The 22,639-nt window shown below is 38.7% G+C and overlaps 1 protein-coding gene across 7 annotated transcripts in view; it reads left to right on the top strand.

Moving 5' to 3' along the window:
• The window catches only part of DENND1A (DENN domain containing 1A), a 530,572-nt gene that overhangs the window by 170,355 nt on the left and 337,578 nt on the right, over positions 1-22,639 (top strand). For all 7 annotated transcript variants that reach the window (XM_061433489.1, XM_061433487.1, XM_061433488.1 and 4 more), the window contains one exon: positions 9,704-9,823. In XM_061433489.1, the coding sequence (XP_061289473.1) occupies positions 9,704-9,823 (120 nt within the window). The remainder of the gene's footprint in view (positions 1-9,703; positions 9,824-22,639) is intronic.

The following is a 22,639-nucleotide window of genomic DNA, read 5'->3' as shown; positions in this document are numbered from 1 at the left end:
ATTGATAACTCTCATTGATACAAATAAATCACTGTATTTGGGGGACTGCATTTTTTCTTTTCTGTTGCCCCACTTCTACCTGTGGCATACTTCAGTGCAGAGAAGATGATAATAATTAAGTTTAGGTAGGTAGGTTTAGTCGCTAAGTTGTGTCTGACTCTTGTGACTCCATGGACTGTAGCCCACCAGGCTCCTCTGTCCATGGGATTTTCCAGGCAAGAATACTGGAGTGGGTTGCCATTTCCTTCTCCAGGGATCTTCCCAACCCAGGGATCAAACCCAGTCTTCTGCATTGCAGACAGACTCTTCACTGACTGAGCCAATTAAGTTTATTTACCAAACAAAACAAAACAAAACTGAAGTTTTAATGTCACTGTTTTTTATTAGCTTGCAGTTAGCACAGTCGAATGGATATGTCCAGATTCCAAGACCCACGAAACCCCAGATGTATTTATGATATTGTTTGACTTAGAAAGTATGTTGGCATGAGAGATAAATAATGCTCCAGGTGATTAGTTTCAAAAAAGAAAGCTTCCTAATCTTTTCAGTATCTGTGCTTTTCTACCTCAAGGAACAGTAATACAACTTTCTGATATTTCTGGTATATATCAAGAGTGGGATTTTCACAGTCATCATCAAATCATCCGTTAACATTGACATCTTGCTGTCTCATCTGTTGTTTTAAGATTTTTCTTTCTGAAGCTAGGAGTTATGAAACATAATAATGCTGGTAGCTCTTCAAAAGAAAGTGTTTTCTCATGTATTATCTCATTTTATCCTCCTGTCATAAAAGATGAGAACAAGTGCTGTTTTCTTCACTGGAAGAAATCTGAGTTGTAGAGAAATTGTGACTTACCAAGGATTGCTTAGGCTGTCAGCACAGTTTAGATGTCCGTCTCCCACAATGAGTGCATTTTTTTAGTAGACCACTTTGTGGGAAGACCAGTCATCAAATAGAGGGAGGGAAAGAAGAGAATTAGTATTTCAGTTCTTAAATGATTCTAGTCAATGTTCTGGGCATTTTTACAGTAATACCTCATTTATTCTTCCCAGCAACTCTAGGTGATAGATGGTGGTGGTATCTTTTTTTACAAAAGAACTAAGGAAGGTTCAGGATATGTAGCATTACGTTGGGTGATATGGAAATGGTATCATACTCTTCACATGTTTCTCAGTCTAGTCCAGAAAGTTTTGTAAAGACACAGTAAAGAATATCTATCTAAAAGGGTAGTGAGGTTGGGAAAGACAGAGAAGGTCAAAGAAAACATTGTATAGTGAGTGAGGCTTGTATTGAGACTGCAAGGACAGCAAGAAGAGGGTAAATGGGAGATCCCAACACTGAAGAGCAAAGTAGACAAGAAACTGAATGAGCCTAGAGATCTAGAGATCATTTGACCCGAGCAGGTAGAGCCTCCTGCTGAGGATACTGTGTGTGTCCGGAGAGCTTGGATTCTCGCAAGAAAGGGGGTCTTGAAAATGTGTGGGAATAAGACCACAGGACTTTAAAGCTGAAATTCATCTGACTCAAGCATCCCATTTTACAGAAGGGAAAGTAGGATCTGTAGAGGTGAAATGCCTTGCTTATATCACAACTATGTAATTACAGAGCTGGGGGAATAAAAAGCAGATAATCTTATTCCCAAGCCAAAGTCATGTCTCCCCTACACTATACTTGAGGCTCTTGATGGAAAGGAACAGTGAAGTGACAGTGCTGAGATCCTTGTATCACTCTCAAAATTTTTTATTATTGTTTATGAAAGCAGTCTCTTAAAGATTTGAATACCACTTCATATTGCAGTGCTACTTACTTGCTCTCGATAGCTGGCAACCTGCTTCAGTTGGTCAAAGCACTCAGGAGACTCACTGGATGATGGAAAAGCTATTCTTCTCCATGTTTGTGCTTGTCTTCTTTCAGAACCATAAAACCAGCTACCATTCAGTTGTCCTATTAATTATACTAGTACACACACGAGTGACATAAGCATGAAGTGAAATGACAGTCTTTTCAAGGGCAGAGGCATCATTTAATGATTTAGGATGTAATCACAGGTGTAAATGTGGTTCTGATGCTATTTACCGTTTTCTTACGTATCTGTTATGTGCCATGAATTGTGTTGTGTTCTTTTCCTTCACTAAAGGCTTACACATCTAAATGTTGTCTTACAACTAAAGGCAACATTGCCATTGTCATAAAGCCACATATGAGAAAACAGAGGCTCAGAGAGGTTCAGTAATGTGCCCAAGGTCCCACCATCGGTAAGTGGTAGAGCTGCTTTTGAAACCCACATTTGTATGACTTCCAGTTCCATCGTACTTGTTCTATATCATACTGCCACCATTAGATCCATCACACCACAAATTAACCAAGCATTCTTAACATTTATTTCAAAAGCAATATATATTTATTGTGAAAAAGTAGAAAATTCAGATAACTGAAGAAAATTAAACCCATTTTTGTTCAGATAATTGAAAGATGAAACTGAGGCACATGATTAGTGCATTGGCATGTGTCTGCCCAGACCTCTCTTCTTGCTTCCACTTCTATACATTCATCCTGCTGTACTTTTCAAAACGGAATCCATTTGGCCACCTTCATCCCTTGTTTTCCATCCTTGGTTTAATCCCTTGGTTTAGCTTGAACTATTGGTTAATCTATGCCCCGTGACCATTTTGTATAGCATTCGAGAACCATGAAGCAATTGGGCTTTAGTGGACAGGGCATCAAGGGTAGCAACTAGGAGACCTCAGTTATAGTTTTCATTCTGCCGTTGACTTGCTGTGTACTGTTAGACAAGTGACTTCTCCCACAAGCACCTTAGTTTCTTTGTGGATGAAATGAGGGAATTGAACTAGATCCCTGCTGTTCCTTCTACTTTGGATACTTGTTCTGTTTTGATACTTTTTTGATTCTCTAGTTATGATTCATTTTTACTTTGCCAGGCTCATGTAGATGAGGGAGTGGAGGCATCTCTGTTGTTAAGAGTGAGTTTCTCGAGCAGATATTTGGCAGTGTGTTACCTACTCTTAGTCTCCGGGCATTTTGGGTCAATGCCATTTTTGCCAATTGGATCTTTGCGCAGCTAATGTAAAAAACCCGAGTCTTAGGCAGATGAAAGGTGTGTTTATGGAAGGAAGCTTTGAGGTTCATATGACTAAAGGTTGGGAGATGTGGTAGTTTGATAAAACTTGATTCGTGTCTGATGTTTCATATATTCTGAGGGAAAGGAGAAGCAGCTGCAGTGGATGCTTTGGCAGTAGATGGCCCAATAAGTACTTGCTGGGAAGCTGTAATAAACAGGTTTGGTAAAATGTTTCAGTTCCATCTCTCAAATTTTATAAATTCATAACAATAATAATTACTTCCACTGTGTACCTATTAGATGCCAGTTACTTTGTATACATTATTTCTAACTTTTAAAACCACTTTGCAAAGTAAGTATTTTTCCTATTTTAGAGATAAGGCTCAGAAAGGTGCCTATGCTCATCACATCAGTAGTGAGTGGTATATCTGGGATTCTAATCCAAAGTCCAAACCTTACTGTTTCATCTTCTTTCTCCTGCATCATAAGCCTCTGCCTGTATTCTGTATGGAATTATTCCTAACAGCTTAAAAACATTCTGGTATTCCTCCATCCTAAAAATAGCCATTTTTGACTCTTCATGAAGTCTGTTGACTTCTGTGGTAGTTCAGATGGTAAAGCATCTGCCTACAATGTGGGAGACGCAGGTTCAATCCCTGGGTCGGGAAGATCCTCTGGAGAAGGAAATGGCAACCCACTCCAGTATTCTTGCCTACAAAATCCCATGGACAGAGGAGCCTGGTGGGCTACAGTCCATTGGGTCGCAAAGAGTTGGACACGGCTGAGCGAATTCACTTTCACTTTTTTGATTCTTCATGTCCATTCAATTACTGCCTATTTCTCCTCTTTTTGGAAGAGTTACCTGTACTATTTAATTTATTGCTCTGCCTTCTTAAGCTTGTCTTCTGCTCTGACATTCAGCTAGAGCTTTTCTTATCAAGATTGTCTGAAGCCTCCATGTTGCTCAATTCGGTAGGTGTCTTTTATCTTGATGCCTGTGGATACAGTCGACCACTCCTTCCTGCTTGTTCTGCCTGGTGGTTCTTCTTTTCTTCCTTGTTGATCTCTACTCATCCTTTAAATGGGCTTCCCTGCTGGCTCAGATGGCAAAGAATCTGCCTGCAATGCAGGAGACCTGGGTTCCATCCCCGGGTTGGGAAGATCCCCTGAAGTAGGAAATGGCAACCTACTCCAGTATTCTTGCCTGCAGAATCCCCATGGACAGAGGAACCTGGTGGGCTGCAGTCCATGGGGTCGAAAAGAGACATGACTGAGCACAGCACGGCACATCCTTTAAACTGGTGTTTCTCTGACTTAGTCCTGGTTTCTCTTGTATCTCTCTGAACTTTGTTTCTAAGTGATCTTATCCTTTACTGTGGTGTGAAACACCATCTTTGCGTGGATGCCTTTCTGATTAATAGCTCTAGCCCAAGCCTTGGAGAAGGCAGTGGCACCCCACTCCAGTACTCTTGCCTGGAAAATCCCACGGACAGAGGAGGCTGGTAGGCTGCAGTCCGTGGGGTCACTGAGAGTCAGACACGACTGAGTGACTTCACTTTCACTTTTCATTTTCATGCATTGGAGATGGAAATGGCAACTCACTCCAGTATTCTTGTCTGGAGAATCCCAGGGATGAGGGAGCCTGGTGGGCTGCCGTCTATGGGGTTGCACAGAGTTGGACATGACTGAAGTGACTTAGCAGCAGCAGCCCAAGCCTTTCCCCAGATTTCCTATGTAGTGTGTTCAGCTATGTACTCGACATTTCTATTTACAAGTTTCTTAGACTTAATATCACAAATAAAACTCTTGGAGCTCTTCCCAAGCATGTTAGTCTTTCCTACCATTAAATGGTAATATACTGCCTTTTTACTCTATCTCAGTTCATCTGCTGACTCTATCTATCCACCTGATCCATTTTCACTCTCAGTACAGGAGTTAAGCCACCATCTAGCCTCACCTGGACTTGCTCTAGCCTCCTGATTTCTCTTTTTCTGCTTCTGCCTTCTTCCAAACTTTTCCATCTAAGAGTCAGATAAAAATTATACAACTGTAGACCAGACTGTTATTCTCTTGATTGAAATCATTGAATACCTTTCCATTGCCCTTACTAATCAATCAGTCAATCTTAATTCTTTACCATGATCTATGGAGTACTCTGCGTGATCTGGTGCTTGCTTTATCTAGCACCTTCTTAAATCACTTCCTTCTGCTCCCCTGTGCCTTAGATGTACTGAAGTCCTTTTTGTACCATGAGCATGCCCAGCTGTTTCTAACCAAAGAAACAGCTTCTCTGTGAAGCTCTTTCTCTGCCTGAAACACCAAGTCCCCTGTTCTGGAGTGAAGAGACTCCATCCCATCCTTTAGGTCAGTATTGTCATCATTTTTGAGAAGCTGTCTCTGACCATATTATCTCAGTAGGGCTTTTCCCTTTTCTTCCGTTTCCCTCTTTGTTCTTTCTTTGGTTTCATATAACACTATCACGAGCTATACGCTTTGTGTTTGTTTATGCTTCTCCATCGAGACAGGCAGCTCCACAGCGGGATGGATGTTGTATGTTCAGTACTTGTTCCAGTGCGCAGTGTACTTGCTTGGTTTGTAAGATATGTAGCTAAACTTAAAAGTGTTGTTGTTCAGTCGCTAAGTCATGACTGACTCTTTGCGACCCCATGAACTGTGTAGCACACCAGGCTTCCCTGTCCTTCACTATCTCCTGGAGTTTGTTCAAACTTATGTTCATTGAGTCAGTGATGCCATCCCACCGTCTCACCTCAAACTTAAAAGTGAGGCTGATATAGGAAATCTGATTTCTGACTGGAAGATTGGAATCAAACTATCCATCCACATGCTTCATACCATTCATACGTTGAACCTATAAATAATTTGAAGATTAGGCAAAATGCTGCAGGAGGGGTCTTGAATGGCTGACAGGCATTTAAGAGGCAGCATGAAATTTAAAGTCTGTGGTTGAGATGGTTGTTGTTTTCTATTTTCTGTATTCACCTAGACAGCTAGGTGGAAAGCACAGCTAAGGGTGATACTGGCTCTGGTCGCTTGGGCTTAATTCTGGAAGTACTCAAGTTTGGTTTCTCTTGCTTAGTGGGAAGTATAGTTAGTCTGTTTGATGAGACAACTATCTGAATTCCTCACATACCTGAGTTCCTTAAACTAAATAGTAACTTCTTGGGAGAGTTTTCCTTGTATTTGTTGCAGTGTGGCAGAATGGAAAGGATTTTCAACCAGAATTGTGTGTGGGTTTTTTCTTTTGGTCTTGGTTATTTTGAAAAGAAAAAAAGCAAACCAAAACCACCATCACCACCACAATAAAACATCCTGAGCCTCAACTTCCCTATCTATGAAACAAGAGAGTTGGATGAGTTGGTTTCTAAGGTTCCCACTGCCTTTAATCATTATGAAATCTGATTTTTATTAAAAAAGTATATGGATTCTGATCCTGGAGGTAATCACAAAAACTGCAGTCTTTAAGAAAGCCAATCCTTTCCCCACAGTCATTTTTATGGAGAAATAGTGAACACTGTTACAGACTACCTCAGCAAGTAGAGAGGGAATGATAAATTCCTTGAAGATTAAGACTCCTTTGAGTTAATCTGAACTCAATTTGAATGTTAATTTGAACTGTCCAAGGAAAAAATATTTTAGGATTTAATGATCTGGGGCTCTTAATGACTTGTACTTCATCCTGCTGGGAATTTAAAAAGTGAATCAACTGAGAATAGTAAGTGCCCACCTTCTAAGTTGTGGCACCCCCAAAAGAATCTTTTTCACTTTAATGTAAGAATGAGCAACTTTCTTGGTCACCCAGAAGACTCCCCCTTGCTGAAAAGATGTGATAGAGAGGGAAGAAAGGCAGCCTTCCTATTTCCACTTTCAAATATTACAAAGCTGAGTCAAGAAGATTCTAAGATGAAATTTAGTTTTCATTGCAAGTATCAACTTGTGTCTCTTCTATTAATTGTTCTTACTGTGGTCTAGCCTTTGTACCAGACACTCACTTATTCCCCAAATATGCTTTGAGTTGGATGATTGTTTTCAGGAGAAGAAACTGAGCTGCTCAGGAGGTTAAGTAACTTGCTAAACTAAGGCTCAGTAGGAAGTGGTTGAGTTGGGATTTGAACCAAGCAAATGAGTAATGAACCTTTTTTGAGCCTACAGTGTAGCTGAAAGAGTTTTCAGCCTTTTTAAAGGTAGTGAACAGATAATAGAGAAATTAAGGACACTCAGATCACAAACCAAGTTGTGTTCCTTCTGTGTCCTTTTCCTAGAAATCCTGGGTATTTTCTTTTCATCTAGTTGTATCAGTACCTTTCCTTGTAGGATTCTTCTTTTTAAAAATTCTAGAAGTGAAACCAAACCTTAGTTAAGATAATGAACAGTCATCTTTTATATGAATACATAATAGTACTTCATAAAAGCATGACCTTGTCTGTAACTTAGAATCATCTTGACCTGTTGCTTTAAATAGTTTAATAACACAGGGTTTCCCCCTCCTCTGATGAGGCCCACTTTTTTCCCCCAATCACTTTAATTATGTGAGCTAGAATTCTGTTTCTCACACATCTTCAGTTCTCAACCTTGTTAAAATTAATCATATAATCCCCCTTTAAAACATAGTATTAAGTCACCATAGTAACACTGTATCCAAGCTTTATAGATAAAACATAACAGCCATAAGAAGGTAGCGTTTTGGTATCCCCTTGACAGCTCTATAACTTTTATAGGAATGTGTTCCTTCTTCTGGCTTACATAAGGTGGAGGGATAGCATTACTTACTTACACCTGTTTTATTACCATCTTGCTTTTAAATTCCTACCTTGTTTTTGTTCACCTTCCTAGTTAAAAAAGAGTTGGAACTCTCTTTGCTTTCTGAATTATTTTCTTGTAATCTCTAACCATTCTTTGAGGGCAGGAATTATTTCCTTAAATATGACCAGGTAGGGTCCACTGACCTTTTGTCCTGGAATACTTTGATAGTCTTTTAAAATTAAAATACTTAAATTTTCTTATGTGGCTTGTATAAGGGAATTTTAGAAAAGAATGCTATCCATATTCAAAGACTTAATTTGTATGCTGTCAAAAACTCAATCAGTCGGCCTTTGGAAAAGGCCTGGTGAACCATGATTTTTCATTTCTACTGACAATTTATAGCAAATTATAGGTGAGAGCATTAATTTGAATATTTTATCAATTTGAGTATGTTTTGTAAAATATATATATAAAATATAAGTTAATGAGTTCCTTTGAATAAGTCAGTGTCAAATTATAAAATATTTTGTTTGCATAAATTTGTATACTAGAATTTGTAATATTTAACTATTTAAAAATTTTATTTATTTTTGGCTGTCTAGGTCTCGGTTGCTTTGCATGGGCTTTCTCTAGTTATGGCCAATGGGGGCTGTACTCTTCACTGTGGTGCGTAGGCTTCTCATTGGGGTGGTTTTGCTTGTTGTGGAGCTCAGGCCTGGTAATTGTAGATCATGGACTCAGTTGCTCCACAGCATGTGGAATCTTCCCAGATCAAGGATTGAACCTGTATCCCCTGTGTTGGCAGGCAGATTCCTATCCACTGTGCCACCAGGGAAGTATAAGATTTGACTTTTTAAAGAGGAATCCAAAGGCTAACTGGTAAACTGATTTTAAAAAGTGGATTTTAAAACATTTTGTAACTTTAAAAGAGTTTCTAGATTAATCTGACTTGTAATATGCTTCTTAATTTTTTGAAATGTTTTTAGTTTTTTGTGTGGTCTGCTGATTTTTGTGTTGATGCAGGAATTTTTAGTTTTTATCTTTAATGCTTTTCTGTAAAACCTTGTTTCCATTTCTCAGAAAATATCTTGCATTGATAAGACATTTGCTATTTCTGTCCTATAAAATATAAAATATAGTCCTCATAAATTTGGAAATTATGAAAGGTACAGGAATTTAGGAAAGTAATAGCTAACCCTGCCCTCTTTTGAATTCTAGCTCCTCCCCTTAGTGGCTTCGTGAACTTGATTCAGTTATTTACTTATTAAGTTCTATCGTTTCCTTTTCTGTAAAATGGGAACATCCTTGAAGTTCCAGGGTTGTTGTGAGAGTAAATGAGATAGTATAATATCAAATGTCTAACTTTGTGGCTGGCATTTAAATTCTGCTGTTGCAGTCCCTGTTATTTTCTGAACTAGAGGAATAATCAGGTGAGCATCATTACCAGCAAACTGGCAGGGAAGACTTTGGTATCAGATAGGCCTAGGTTTAAAATTCAGCTTTTTGCAATTTACCACCTGACATCTTACGCAGTGGCACTCTAGGCTATTTCTCCATCTGTAAAATGAGGTTAATAGGATGCACCTTTCAAAACTGGATGCAGTGCTCAACAGGGACACCTGCCTGAGTGCAGTAAGCAGGAGGTTTGGTAGCTATGATGAGGTGGTCACTGCTTGCTGTCTTTTTCTTTTTTAAAAAATACTCACTCAGTTTTTTCTCTTGAAGTGTGTAAATGTTAAGTTCATTTATAAAGAATTCCACTGAGAAAGGAAATGTTACAGGTTCAACGACTTGTTGTGATTAGATACTTTATCAGGAAACTTACTGCACATTCATTTTCCCCTTTGTTCTCTTTGGCGCAGCCTCACAGTTAGCCAAGTTGGCCAGAACTTCACATTCGTGCTCACTGACATTGACAGCAAACAGAGATTCGGGTTCTGCCGCTTATCTTCAGGAGCAAAGAGTTGCTTCTGTATCTTAAGGTAAGGAAAATGGCTTTGGCTATTGGCTAGTTCTATGAAACAATGTCAGCTTTTGGGTTGGTCTTCTGTAATTAAATTTTCCAGCTGTTCTTTTTATTTTCCTATCTGCTTCCCATAAGTCACTGCACTTGGGGAGAAGAACTTTACAATGTTGTCCTTGCACTTTAAGTTCTACAGATAATTGTATTTATTTATTTGTATCACATCCCTTGGGTGGAAAAAGGGATCATTGCGTCTGTGGAGTGTGTAGAAGCTGGAGAATCAGTATGGCTTCAGTTCCTCCTTCTGTTATCTGGAGCTGTCAGAAATTAGCCTGTTAGGCTTTCCCTTGGACATTTTGTGTATGTAAGATTATTAATAAAGTATGTGTCTGCAGTTCAGGACGTCTTGCAGACACTGATTGTGTCCTTCTCAAAGTAACACCCCTGCCCCTTTCGGGTCAATGAGTAAGTAACTGTTTCCCAACTTGGCTCCCTCCGTAGAGGTTTTGAAAAAAGTGCAGAATCCTGTGAGAAGGCTTCTTTAGGTCTTCCAAAATTCCCTTCACACACCAGAAGCACACTTACTTAATGCTCTGTTTCCTCCTGCCAGAGGGGTAAGGCATATTCCGGGGTTGCAGGATGTGTGGAAATCTGATTTCAGAGCTGCTGGCTCTGTGGGCTCCTGCTGGGCGCCTCCTGAGGGGGAGGTAAAGGCATCCCACACACTCTCCTCTGCATCTGCCTTGGTTAAGTAGGTGTCAGAGGGGCCTGCCTCCTGTCTCTGCTCATGTGCAGCAGCACAGGGCAGGATAGCAGGGAGGCGCCCCTGACAAAACCCGGGTCTCCCATCTTGGGCTTGAGCCTAGCGAGGCCAGACCCACTATGAATTCCAGAAGGAGTAGTTCTCTGGTATACTAGTCTCTGCATTTTCTTTTCTTCCTCACTAAGAGCAGACCCCCTTGCCCCCAGACACACACACACCCTAACACCATGGGGGTGGTGAGGGCTAACTTTCAATGTCTTAGCTCTATAACTGTCAGTTAGAAATGCTACTTCTGCATTTCTCTACACAAATCTTATTATTGTGTTTAATCAGCGAAGTCCACTGGCTCCTTCATCAGGCATAGTATATCTAATTTGAGCACTAGAGGACAACTGCTGGAAAGACCTTAAGATGGAGGTACAAACCCGGCTGCTTTGCAAGACTCCTGTTCTCAAACACATCTCTAGCCCAGGCCCAAGGACTACCTGCCCTGAGTATTAGACTCTGATATAAATTATTATTTACTTTTTTATTTAACAATTTTTTTCAAGAAAATTTTCTCTTACATTTTTGTCTGATGTTGTATTTCAGCCTTGGCTAGGACACTGCATATTTATGTAGTCATTCAGGGAGATGAGGGTTTAAACCAAGTTCTTGAAGTTTTGCAAAAAGGTTTTGTCTCATAATGTTTTGGGATGTGATGTTTCTTTCAAAGCTTGGGTGTATGTATTGAGGGAAGGGAGATTCTTGAATTGGTACAATTGCAACCACTCAGCACACTTCAGAGAGTGGAAAACTGTTTATTTAAAAATTTAAGTTTAAAAATTGCTCATATCTGATTCTGGTGTTTGTATCTACATGTAGGGCCATGTTTGTGACAGGCTAGTTGAATAGCCTTTTGCTATTATCATTTAGAATGAAAAATAGCAGCAATTGGTGTGTTTTCAATTGTGTGTACAATTGGTGTGTACTAGCTAGGAGCTATAGGGGAAAATTTGGTGGGTTAATTCATTCACTTGTTTGTCAGTCCTTAATCGAGTGCTTACTATGAGCTAGTCCTTGTCCTTGAAGAGTTCCCGAGATGAGCTGGGGAGATGGATGATCTTGCTACAATATGCTATATATAACACATAGAGTGAGCCCGTGGAATAGTGTCTTCTTACTGTTGCTAATCTAGTGCCCCAGAGCATAGTGGCTGTAGTTTAGTCTTCTGTGGATTCTGGGACATGCATTTCATGGGTATTTAACATGAGGCCAGAAGGCTCTGTTTATCTTATTCAGTTTTTGCTTATGTACAGGGCACACAAAATGGCACTTTCCCTGTGCTTGATTTGGAAACATTGCTGGGTTGAGACTAGCATGTGAGTGGAAGAACTTGCTGTTAACCCTGGATAACGGGTTGGTGACATGTCCAGTGGAGAGGTCTTCCAAGAGAACATTGGTGGGACTTGGGTCTGGGTTACATTATTATTTAGCATCATCTTCTTTTGCTGTTTGGTCTTCTTGCTTTGCTTCAGATGCTTTTCCTTTAGTTAATGTGTGTTTTAAACTCCAGTCGTGTTCTCAGTGTGCCCAGTATTCTTAAGTCTGCTCAGCTGCCACCTTTACTTTTGCTTTTCCATTTCTTCCCATGAGGGATGTAGTTCCTGGTGATGGCATTTGTGCAGACATAGCCCCCACTGTTCTAGGATTTCGCTTCTTAGGATCACTTTTTCTCTCTCACTTGCTCACTTGCTTCCTAGCTCACTTGCTTCCTAGACCACATGAACGATCAGACCTTTCTGCCTTCATACATTTTTACCCATCCTTCCAGGCTCAGCTTGAGCATTTCTCAGAGTCCCCTTTTCCAGGCAGAGGTAATCATCCCATCTTCTGGATGCACCCAGCATGCTTTGCACTCTTAAGCTATCCACTCATAAGCCTTGATCTTCTTTTGTCTTTCTCCTAGTGAACAGTTAACTCTTTACTGGTAAAGGTTGTGTCTTAAGCAGCATCTGCATCCCCATCACTTAGTGTAGTGCTTGACAGAGGAGTGCATGACTTTCAGAGACAGGGAGAACCATTCCATTCAGTTGGAAAAGCAGAACACTGGGGGCTCAAGTGGGAGGACAGGCCTCATTGGATACTAATTCAAAGAGAAAATACGAAGTCCTGTTGTTGGCAGAAGCATGGTTCATATTACCGGACAATTCATATTAGTCGTAAGAGGTGCACCTTTGATTCTTACACTTTGGATTCAGTGACACAGTGGACAGGCATTGTGTCCATAAAGGATTGGGTCATTAGTATGTTACAAAATTTAGACGTAATTTTACAATGAAAGGTTCTTAGACATCCTTTACTCAATATAACTTATTAGATTCATTGTTAGGGGCATTGTCTGTTCTTCCCCACTAGAATGTAAGCTTCATGAAGCCTGGGAATTCTTAACCTGTTTTGTTCACAGATACATCCAAAGCGTATTAAAGAATGTCTCTGTACATAGTAGACAGTTAGTAATACTTGTTTTATGAAGGATTGAATCCCTAAGTTTATTTTTAAAAATTCTTTTTCAAAGTTTTTTTGAACTCTTGTTACCAGCTAACCTTGACAGAGATGTAGTTGTACTAAAGTAAAAACTCTTATTAACAAAAATACCATGGTATATAAAGTCAAATGCATTATTTCCTTCCACAATTGACTAGTTCTTTATATTAAAGCATTTTACTTTTCTTTGAGAGTCACCGTTATATTATTTAGCTAGTTACTAGATGGTGTGTGCGTGTGTGTGTGTGTTCAGTTGCTTCGGTCATGTCTGACTCTTTGCAACCCTATGGACTGTAGCCTGCCAGGCTCCTGTGTCCATGGGATTTTTTAGGCAAGAATACAGGAGTGGATTGCCATGTCCTCCTCCAGGGAATCTTCCCAACCCAGGGGTCGAACCCACATCTCTCATGTCTCCTGCATTGGCAGGTGGATTCTTTACCACTAGTGCCACCTGGGAAGCCCGAGGTTAAAAGCACCAGCTAGGAGAACATGAGTTATGAGTAAGTTAGTTGTTCTTCTTTATAAACCCAAGAATCCAAGAAAGTATTTTAGCATTCTCAGATAGCACCATCTGAGTCTAATATGTACTAAATATTTACCTCTGAAATCTTAATATTGTAAGACAAAGACAAAGTGACCTAGATCACTTTTTTTGTGGCTTCTTTTGCCCAAAAAACACATGACCCAACAAGGCTAAAACTGTAATAAAATATGCTGTTTATAAACAGCTTCTGGTTTTGGATGATCAGAAGAAATGTAGGAGTTCAAAGTCATAACTGTATTGCTTAGAGTGGGGAGCAGTAGATTATGGAAGATAAGCCATATAGTATTAACTTATTCTTTATAAAGGCACTTTAAAAGTATTTGTGTTCTACAATTTTCTACTTAATATATAGGGATCTTATTTCAGCTTTTGAGAAACCTTGAGTAACAGTCTTTATATCCAAATAGAGTTGTTCAGAACCTCTTATCCATTTTGGGAAGAAATAACTTGTTTCATCAATATGGCATCTAAATTTTTTTTAGCCTAACATTTAAAGTTTGTATTCACTTAGTAAGTATCTTAGTATCTAGCATATTTCAAGAACGAGCAATGCATAACATGTGGTCTTTGGCCTTTATTTACCTCAAGGTCCCTTAAAATAGAGACACAGATCTAGCCTCAGCTCCCCATATGAGAACCTTTCAGTTGTCCTATTCATCCAAGAGTTTGGTAAGCTGCATTTTCTGAACTTGGTATTTCAAACTGTTAACAATATATACTTTTTGCCCTTTACCAAATATGAAGTTGAATTTGCTTCTAGGTGCACTGTTCCAGGCCACCTCTGATTTTGATACCCATCTCCCATTTCACTTCTACTACCCTTACTGTCTTGGGGGCCACTTCATCTTTGGGAAGGAACTAGTAAATAAGTAATTAAAATATATTGTGATAGATGCTTTTTTAAAAAATATGTATCCGTAAGTTTCTTTGGGGTCACAGATTAGGCAGAGCTCATGTTTGACTTGCAGAATCAGAGAAAGTGTTGCTGCTGGGTTCCAGTTAAATTGGACCTTAGAGAATCAGTGGAGGCTTGCCTGGAGGAGAACGGGAGGAAAGCTCTCTGGGCAGTGGGAACTGGTGCACAGAGGTCCAGAGAAATGGAAGGTACAGTAAAAGAATGATGAGAATTCTGATGAAAGATCGATAGCGAGAGACGGTGCCGTAAAAGTCTTCGGACAAGACTGTGAACGTCTTTGTGGGCCATGCTCAAGATTTTGAATTTATCCCATAGAAAATGTTGTGTCACCTGATGGTCTGGGGCAGGTGTTAGAAATATTGATGTTTGTACATGAAATTGCTATCTACACAAGCTTGGGGTTTTCTGGTTGTTAGAGGGATGCTGTACATCACTTTGGGAATAGCATCTGATTTAGATTGGAATTTTCAAGACTCAACTTTAGTGTTGTTTTTTTTTTTTAATAACTTAATAGAATGTGTTCCTTGGATCTTATCGGGGAGTTATTATCCTTCTTTCCATGCAGATTGGCGTGTGGGCTTATGTTTAAACTTTGTGTTAAGTGAGGATCTGGAACATTTTCTGACTTAATGGCAAGAACAACTATTGCATCCTTTTTTCATCTGTATTGTACTCATTTCTACTATAAACAAAAAAGCTCAGTTTTCACAGAAAAAAAGAAGCTAGAAGTTATAGAGTCTGGTTTTGAGAACTTGGGCTTCTCTAACTGCTTCAGTGTTTTTTAAGCAACACATACAGTTTGGGAGAAAAATCAAAGGACTCTTTCCTTAGGCAGGTGGAATGGCAGAAACCCTTTTGGATTGTGTTTTAGCTGCTTCAGTTTTAAATAAGTGTATGGGGGATGGGGAAGGGAGTTGAGAAGGAAGGTTGTGGGGACAGCTCCCAGAGTTTTACCTTGAAAGCAGGTGCTGCTGAAATATTCCAGAAACAGATGGAATCTCCTATTCTTGTTTTAAGCTATTTATGGTTGTCTCGCCTGAGGGTACCCTGCTGTACAAAAATGTACAGCCTGATGTTTGAGGGCAGTTTGGTCATCAAAGCTGGGTCCCCTCTGGGAGACATCAGCCTTTCTTCCCAATGCCTTAAATGCCATTTGGGAAACCTGGATCTTTCATACTATTTAACAGAAGATTTTCCTCTGCTTTTCGAGTGTTTCCATCTCTCTGGGGCTGTTTGATTTCTTTTTAATTCCTTCCCTTAAAAGTATGATGGGCCAATGTTGTTTTCTGGATGGTCAGCTGGGAGAAGGCTTGATTGCTGTGGCAGATTATAATTCCACTCATTGTGGATCCTGGCACATGGCTTCTGTCAGAAACTGAACCCATGGGATGGGGCCTGTGGAGGCTCTGGTTTACTAGGCCCAGGGCCTTTTCTGAGAGTATTTTGAAAGGCTTGCATGGGAGGTGTGCTCATCAGAACATCACTTTGTGGGAGGCTTTAACTTTTTTTTTTTTTTCTTAATTAAAAAAATGAAGTGGTTGGGGCATGTTGCATGTTTTATTGCCACACAGATGCCTTCATGCTTAGAAATATATAATCCTCTAGGGAGTCACAATTCGACAATGGTAACAAGCTGTACAGTTTTAACAAAATCACCTTTAAAGAGGAGAAAGGGAAATAAATAAAACTGCTCTTGCTCTCCTAGTAGCCTACCATTTGAGGGCTGGGAAGCTGGGCAGTTGGAAAGACAGGTGTGTCTTCTGCACCAGCAGCCAGCCTCAGGGCCAGCCACTGGAAGAAGAAGCTTTTTTCACTCCTCCTGGTCTTTTACAAAGGAAACCAGCCTGGCTCAGGGTTGGTTTGCCAAAATCCAAGACTTTGGCTAAAAGAAAATTTTCATTTTGGGATTGAATGAGTTGGGCATTGCAATAGACATGGTATGATCTCACTCTATGTTTCGAAGGCAGAACGCTTCCTTTTCTTAATGCTCTTAATGTGTGTTTCTCATCATATATATTTAGATAAAAGAACCATGATGGGTTGTTCACCTTTGCAGAATGATTTCAGAAGTGAATTTAAAGACCTCTTAAGAAAAATGTACTACAGCCCATCCTCATTTTATATCTGATGAAAATGAGACCTGCAGAGGAAAGATTTTTTTTGTCCCAAGTTCTTTAGCTGGATGATAGCAGTTTTCTGACCCCACAATCCAGAGTCTTGTCCAAGATATGACAATGATTTTTCCACTTGGGAGAATAAGCACAAGACCACCTGGGACTAAGGTTTTTCAAAACTCAGTTGCCTCAAGCATCAAAAAGTCATATTTCCTTAGGGCCAGTGTCGTTGCATTCTGTGTGAACAACCCAGGTATATGATTATAGAGTACAGAAAATGATACAGTTTTCTTTAAATCTGATGTAAGGTATGTTTGAATGGAAAACCAGTAAAACTAAGCCTGCCTTCTGAGAGAAAGAGAATCTTAACAATTCCATACGAGGGACCCTTTTTGGAAGACAGGAAAAGCATTCTATAGGAGAGGCCACTAGTGCTTTTTGATTGAGTTTGAGTGTCATCAATTTTTATTGGACCTCCCTGCAAGCAAACCACTTTCCTACAATAGCAACAATAAGCAGAGTGTATTTATTTGAGCTTTATCATTGCTTTTCACTGGGCAGGAGGTAGAAAGGAAAATAACTCAGTATGCTTCACACCTAAAATTACCCTTTGGATCTAAGCTACACTCTTATTTTAAGAACAAGATAGATTTGTGAATACAAAGAAGAGTTTGAATTTAAGTTTTCTGGCCCTTCCAGTGATCAGTTTTAGAAGCAGTAGGAAGTCTAACATTTGTCCATCATGGAAAAGCCCTGGAAGACTGAGATAGTGTACCTCTTTACATCATTTCAAGGAGAAAAATCATTATGCCATCTGCACTTTGAAGAGCCCACAATGCTTACAGTCAGTTATGAGTCACTTATTTTTAAGATGTAAAATTTTTTGAGGTTTTGAAGATATACTTCCTCACTAGAGGAATTTAAAAAACTTCAGAAAAGTAAGAAAAGCAGTCTATCATCTTATGATTCCCATAATGACTAGATGTGTTTCTTTCCTTGAATTGGGATCATGCTGTATTATAGTTTTCTGTCCAGCGTTTTCATTTATCATATTGTAAGTAAGTGTCTTTACATATCATTAAATATTCTTTCCTGAGAATCTTTCTGACTGTAAATTGTGTGAAATTGATTTACAAGACAAGAAGCTCTTAGTTATAAAAAAAAAATTTTTTTTCCTGCTAAGACTTATGTTCTTTTAAAAATGCGTTTGTTCTAGTGAATTTGTCATTCAGCTAATTACATTTTTTAAAAAAACTCAACTACTTTTTATCTTAACATGTGAGCTATTACCCATTTCTTGACAATGAAGAATAGTTGCTAACTTCTGAAAACAATGAACCTAAAAGTATGGCAAAGGCAAAGCACTCGCTCAGCCGTGTCCGACTCTTTGCGACCCCGTGGACTGTAGCTACCAGGCTCCTCCGTCCATGGGATTCTCCAGGCAAGAGTACTGGAGTGGGTTGCCATTTCCCTCTCGAGGAGACTTTCCCAACCCAGGGATCGAACCCAGGTCTCCCGCATTGCGGGCAGATGCTTTACCGTCTGAGCTACCAGGGAAGCTCAAATAAGTGTTAGTTGCTTAGTCGTGCCCGATTCTGCAACCCCAGCCCACCGGGCTCCTCTGTCCATGAGATTTTCCAGGCAAGGATACTGGAGTGGGTTGCCATTTCCCTCACCAGGGGATCTTCCCAACCCAGGGATCGAACCCGGATCTCCTGCACTGCAGGCAGATTCTTCACTGACTGAGCTACAAGGGAAGCCCAAAAAAGTATAGAAATAGTATCAAAAGTCTTAGTTAAATCAAGTGACAAATAATGTATTTAGTTTACTTTTCCTTTCTGTGTTTCACTTTGACATTTATATCTTCAAAGTAATCCTTTACTAGTGTAAGTTATATTATAAATTGCAAAAGTAATGTAGCATAAAGGGACTACTTTTAAAGTTGCACAGCAGTTGATTTTGAGTATATTATATTCTGACTGTAAAGAAACCATACATACCTTAAAACTTCATGTAGAAACTTAGGGACTTTTTAAACATTGTAGATAAAATTAAGTTCTGTACTATAGTATGCAGTAGAAATTGAATAGATTTTTATTTCTTTTTCATGGCAAGTGAAACTACCAGTAACCTTCAGCAAAGCTAAGGGCAATTGTCTCTAACTCAATTCAGAAGTGTTAGAGTACCTCTATGGAGATTTTAAATCCCTTATCTAAAATACAAAGCAATATGTATTACAAAATTAATTCTGAGAATCATCCTTTATGGTTTCTAATCTATTATATTTCAGATGTCTTTGAAGTAAAGTAGGTGGAGCTTTGTATTTGGGGTTAATTGTCTCATTGTTCAGTTATTCAGTCTGGTATTTTAACTAGCTCTTTATGTGTATTAATGAGCCCAAAATGCAGCAAAAAAAATGCTGGGCTCTAAAGAAAAACTTGACATTTTAGAACTTACTTAAACGTGTGGTGGAAAAAGAAATCGGTGTCCTGTAGTTTTTTTGCTTGAACTCATAATGACTGGTTTCCTTTAAAAAAATTTTTAAGTTTTAAAATCCTGCTCCCACAAGAAAACAAGAAGTCTTTGGGGGGATAAAAAACAAAACAAAAAAACCAAAAAGCCACAAAAGCAACTCCAAGCCAGAAGCAAAGTATGTTTGCTAGTGTCCAGTTTTCTGCTGAGCTAGGCATTTGCTGTCATCCGTTTTAAAAGGAATACATATTTGGTAATTTTGGTTATCATTTTAAAGAAATTTTTAATTTGTACCTTTTCTTTATTAGTATATGAAAATATACTAAGTGTTGATTATCCTCATTAAGTAAAGATAGCCTTTGTGCCCTAACCACTGGAAGCAATACTTGTTTTTACCTTAAAAAAATTTTTTTTTTTTTTAATTCCCCAGAGATTATTATCCCTGGTCTTTTTATCTGAAGAGAGAGTTTACCTTCATGCAGTGGGACTCCCTGAATTTGTCTTTCCTCAATATAATACTTACGTTGTAATTGAATGAACATTGGTAATTGGTACTATATTTGATTTTTTAATCTTCTTGAAAATTGGATTAATAATATAAAATGTTTTCATTTACCCAGCATTCATCTTTGTCAGTTATTTCAGTGGTGAATTGAGGATAATACTAATTGAGAATTTCGTTGTGATGACTAATAGAACACACAAAGAACTTAAGTACTGTTTTATCTGCTATGTAAATGTTTAACTACAACCCTGTGCTTTTCTTTTGTAAACTGTGAACTATAATCTGCAAAAGGAAAATGCATTGATTTTAGTGATATGTACACATGTAAGTATAAATATGTGTGTGTACATATATTTATATATTATATATACTCACATAAGTACATACAAAAATTATATAGCAAATACTCATGTAATTACCCAGTTAAGAAATTTCCAACACCTCAGAATAATTTGTTCACCTGTGTGGTGGTGGTTTAGTTGCTAAGTTGTATCTGACTCTTGTGACCCTATGGATTATAGCCTGCCAGGCTCCTCTGTACATGGGATTCTCCAGGCAAGAATAACTGGAGTGGGTTGTCATTTCCTTCTCCAGGGAATCTTCCTGACCCAGGAATCAAACCCAGGTCTCCTACATTGCAGGCAGATTCTTTACCAACTGAGCTACAAGGGAAGCCCTACATCTGTGTATGTATCCCTAAATAATATGGTATGGTTTTGTCTGGTTTGGAACCTATATAAATTAAATTATACGATATGAAATTATTTTAAGTCTTCTTTTGCTCAGTTTTTGAGATTCATCCATGCTGTTTCTTCTCTTTACTATATGAGTATTACATATTGTATGACCATACTATAATTTGTTTATGCTTTCAACTATAGGTGGCCATTTGGGCTATTTCCAGCTTGTGGCTTTTATGAACGTTCTTGAACAGATATCCTAGTACACAAAGGCACTCGGTTTTGTGGTATATGAGCCTAGGAGTTGAATAGCTGTGTGTTGGGTACATACATCTTCAGCTTTATTGGATAATGCCAAATTGTTTTCTAAAGTGGCTATGCCCTTTTACTGTTCTGCCAACTGTGTGTAAGCCTCCTTCTAGTTCCACACTGCTGCCACTTACTGCTTCTTAAAAGAAGACATGCAACTTGCTATTCTCCTTTCTCAAAGCCTGTGAGATCTGGGTCTTGTCATTCTTTATTTCCCTAAAGATTAATGTGGCCTCATTGTCTGAAGAGGCATTGCTAGAGAAAGAGGCATTGCTGGGGTTTTAAGAAGCAAGTTGATCATCTCTGAGGTGAAATGAGCTGTGAGATGGCATGGCATAAAGAGCATGATCTGGAATTAGAACAGAATTTGAATCCTCATCCTGCTGATGCAGAAATGTGCTTTTAGGTGCTCCATTTACTCTTTCTGGGCCTTAATTTCCTCATATCTACTTTTTTTGGGGGGGGTGGTGGTGCTGAAGACTAGAGATGATATAGGCAAAAAATCTTGCTAAGGTTGTATCTGGTAGCTTACAACATTATGTGGCTCAGGAGTTTCTAAAAGGATAGACCAATTGTAACATATACATGTCATTGTCATACATGGGATTTGTGTGGGCATGTACATAACCAAGTCTATGTGAGCCTGGTCACATCAACTTGAAGATGATACTGAGTGGCTATAAGGTGGGCATTTATACACTGTAGGTCAGGTGGAAAATGATCCAACATGCCTGGAAAATAATTGGTGATATGTACTCACAATCTTTATATGAATTGTTCCCATTTTTTAAAAATCTTCTGAGGAAAACTCAAATATATGTACAGATATATGTATGAGGATGTTTATTATAGTATATAGAATGAGAAATTAGTAACAATTAATGGAGGGAGTTTGCTAAATTAATACCATTAAAATTATGCTTTTGGTGATTATTTAATGACATGGAAAACATCTAAGATATAAAAAAAAGCAAAATACAAATTTTCATATATGATATCTCTATTTCGTAAGAAAATTAGAGGAAAAAAGCCTGGGTGATTGCATACTTTTAAGCATTAACTTTGAGACTAGTTAGGTAATGGGATCACGTGTGTTTTAAATTTTCTTCTTTGTATGTTTTTAATGAAGTAGTTCTTGCAATTTTATCCTGTCAAGTTCAATTCAAATATTCATTGCACCACAGTTTATGTGTTTTTTAATTTGGAAAAATTATAACTACCTTCATATAAAACATGATTCCAAATATAGAATGCTGCAAATGGTAGTACTTTAACTACCAAAATGACCACTGATACTCTAGTATGGTTTTCTCCTCCTAAGTTTCCAGAATGGACTTGAGCTCCAGAATCAGACTTGTCTTCACACTTCAGTTCGACTGTGTACTAGCCATAGGAATGGAAGCAAGTCACTTCATATTTCTCAGCCTCAGTTTCCTTATCCGTAAAACAGAAAATACTTCCTATGGTAGCCGTGAGGATTAGATGAGATTTTTGGTGCTCAATTCAAAGTAATTATTCCCATGTTGCCTTGCAAAATTTAAAAATACTGTCAGTTATAAAATGTACCACAGAGGTTAAAAACAGCTTTTCAAGGGGAAAATAGGAGTTGTATTGAGTTTTCAGATTGATTTCAAGAAGCATCTTGAATTTAGAAACAATGAAAGTAAGAGTTCATCTTAACTGAGAAATGATTATATTAATTTCACAGTGGGATATTTAACATCTATTCTATAGATTACCACTGTTTTACACTCTTCTTATTGATCTTTTAATTTTCTCAGAAATTTCTATCCTATTTGTGTGAAAAGACTAGGAACCTATTCCCAATTCATGCCTCAAACCTGCTTTTTATGGCCTCAGGATCTCTGTCATAACCCGTTTTATGCTTTCACAAACTGAGCCCCTGGGGAGCTGTCTGCACTTTTCAGTGTGATCCAGCTGAATTCCTCCCCTTCCCCACTCGAGCCCTTTGATTTGCCAGGTTTTTGTTCATCTACCCTAAGGAT

Source organism: Bos javanicus, chromosome 11, assembly GCF_032452875.1.
Source record: "Bos javanicus breed banteng chromosome 11, ARS-OSU_banteng_1.0, whole genome shotgun sequence".
Lineage (NCBI taxonomy): Eukaryota > Metazoa > Chordata > Mammalia > Artiodactyla > Bovidae > Bos > Bos javanicus.
The sequence above is the reverse complement of the archived record's forward strand: the minus strand, read 5'-3'. Positions and strand labels throughout refer to the sequence as shown.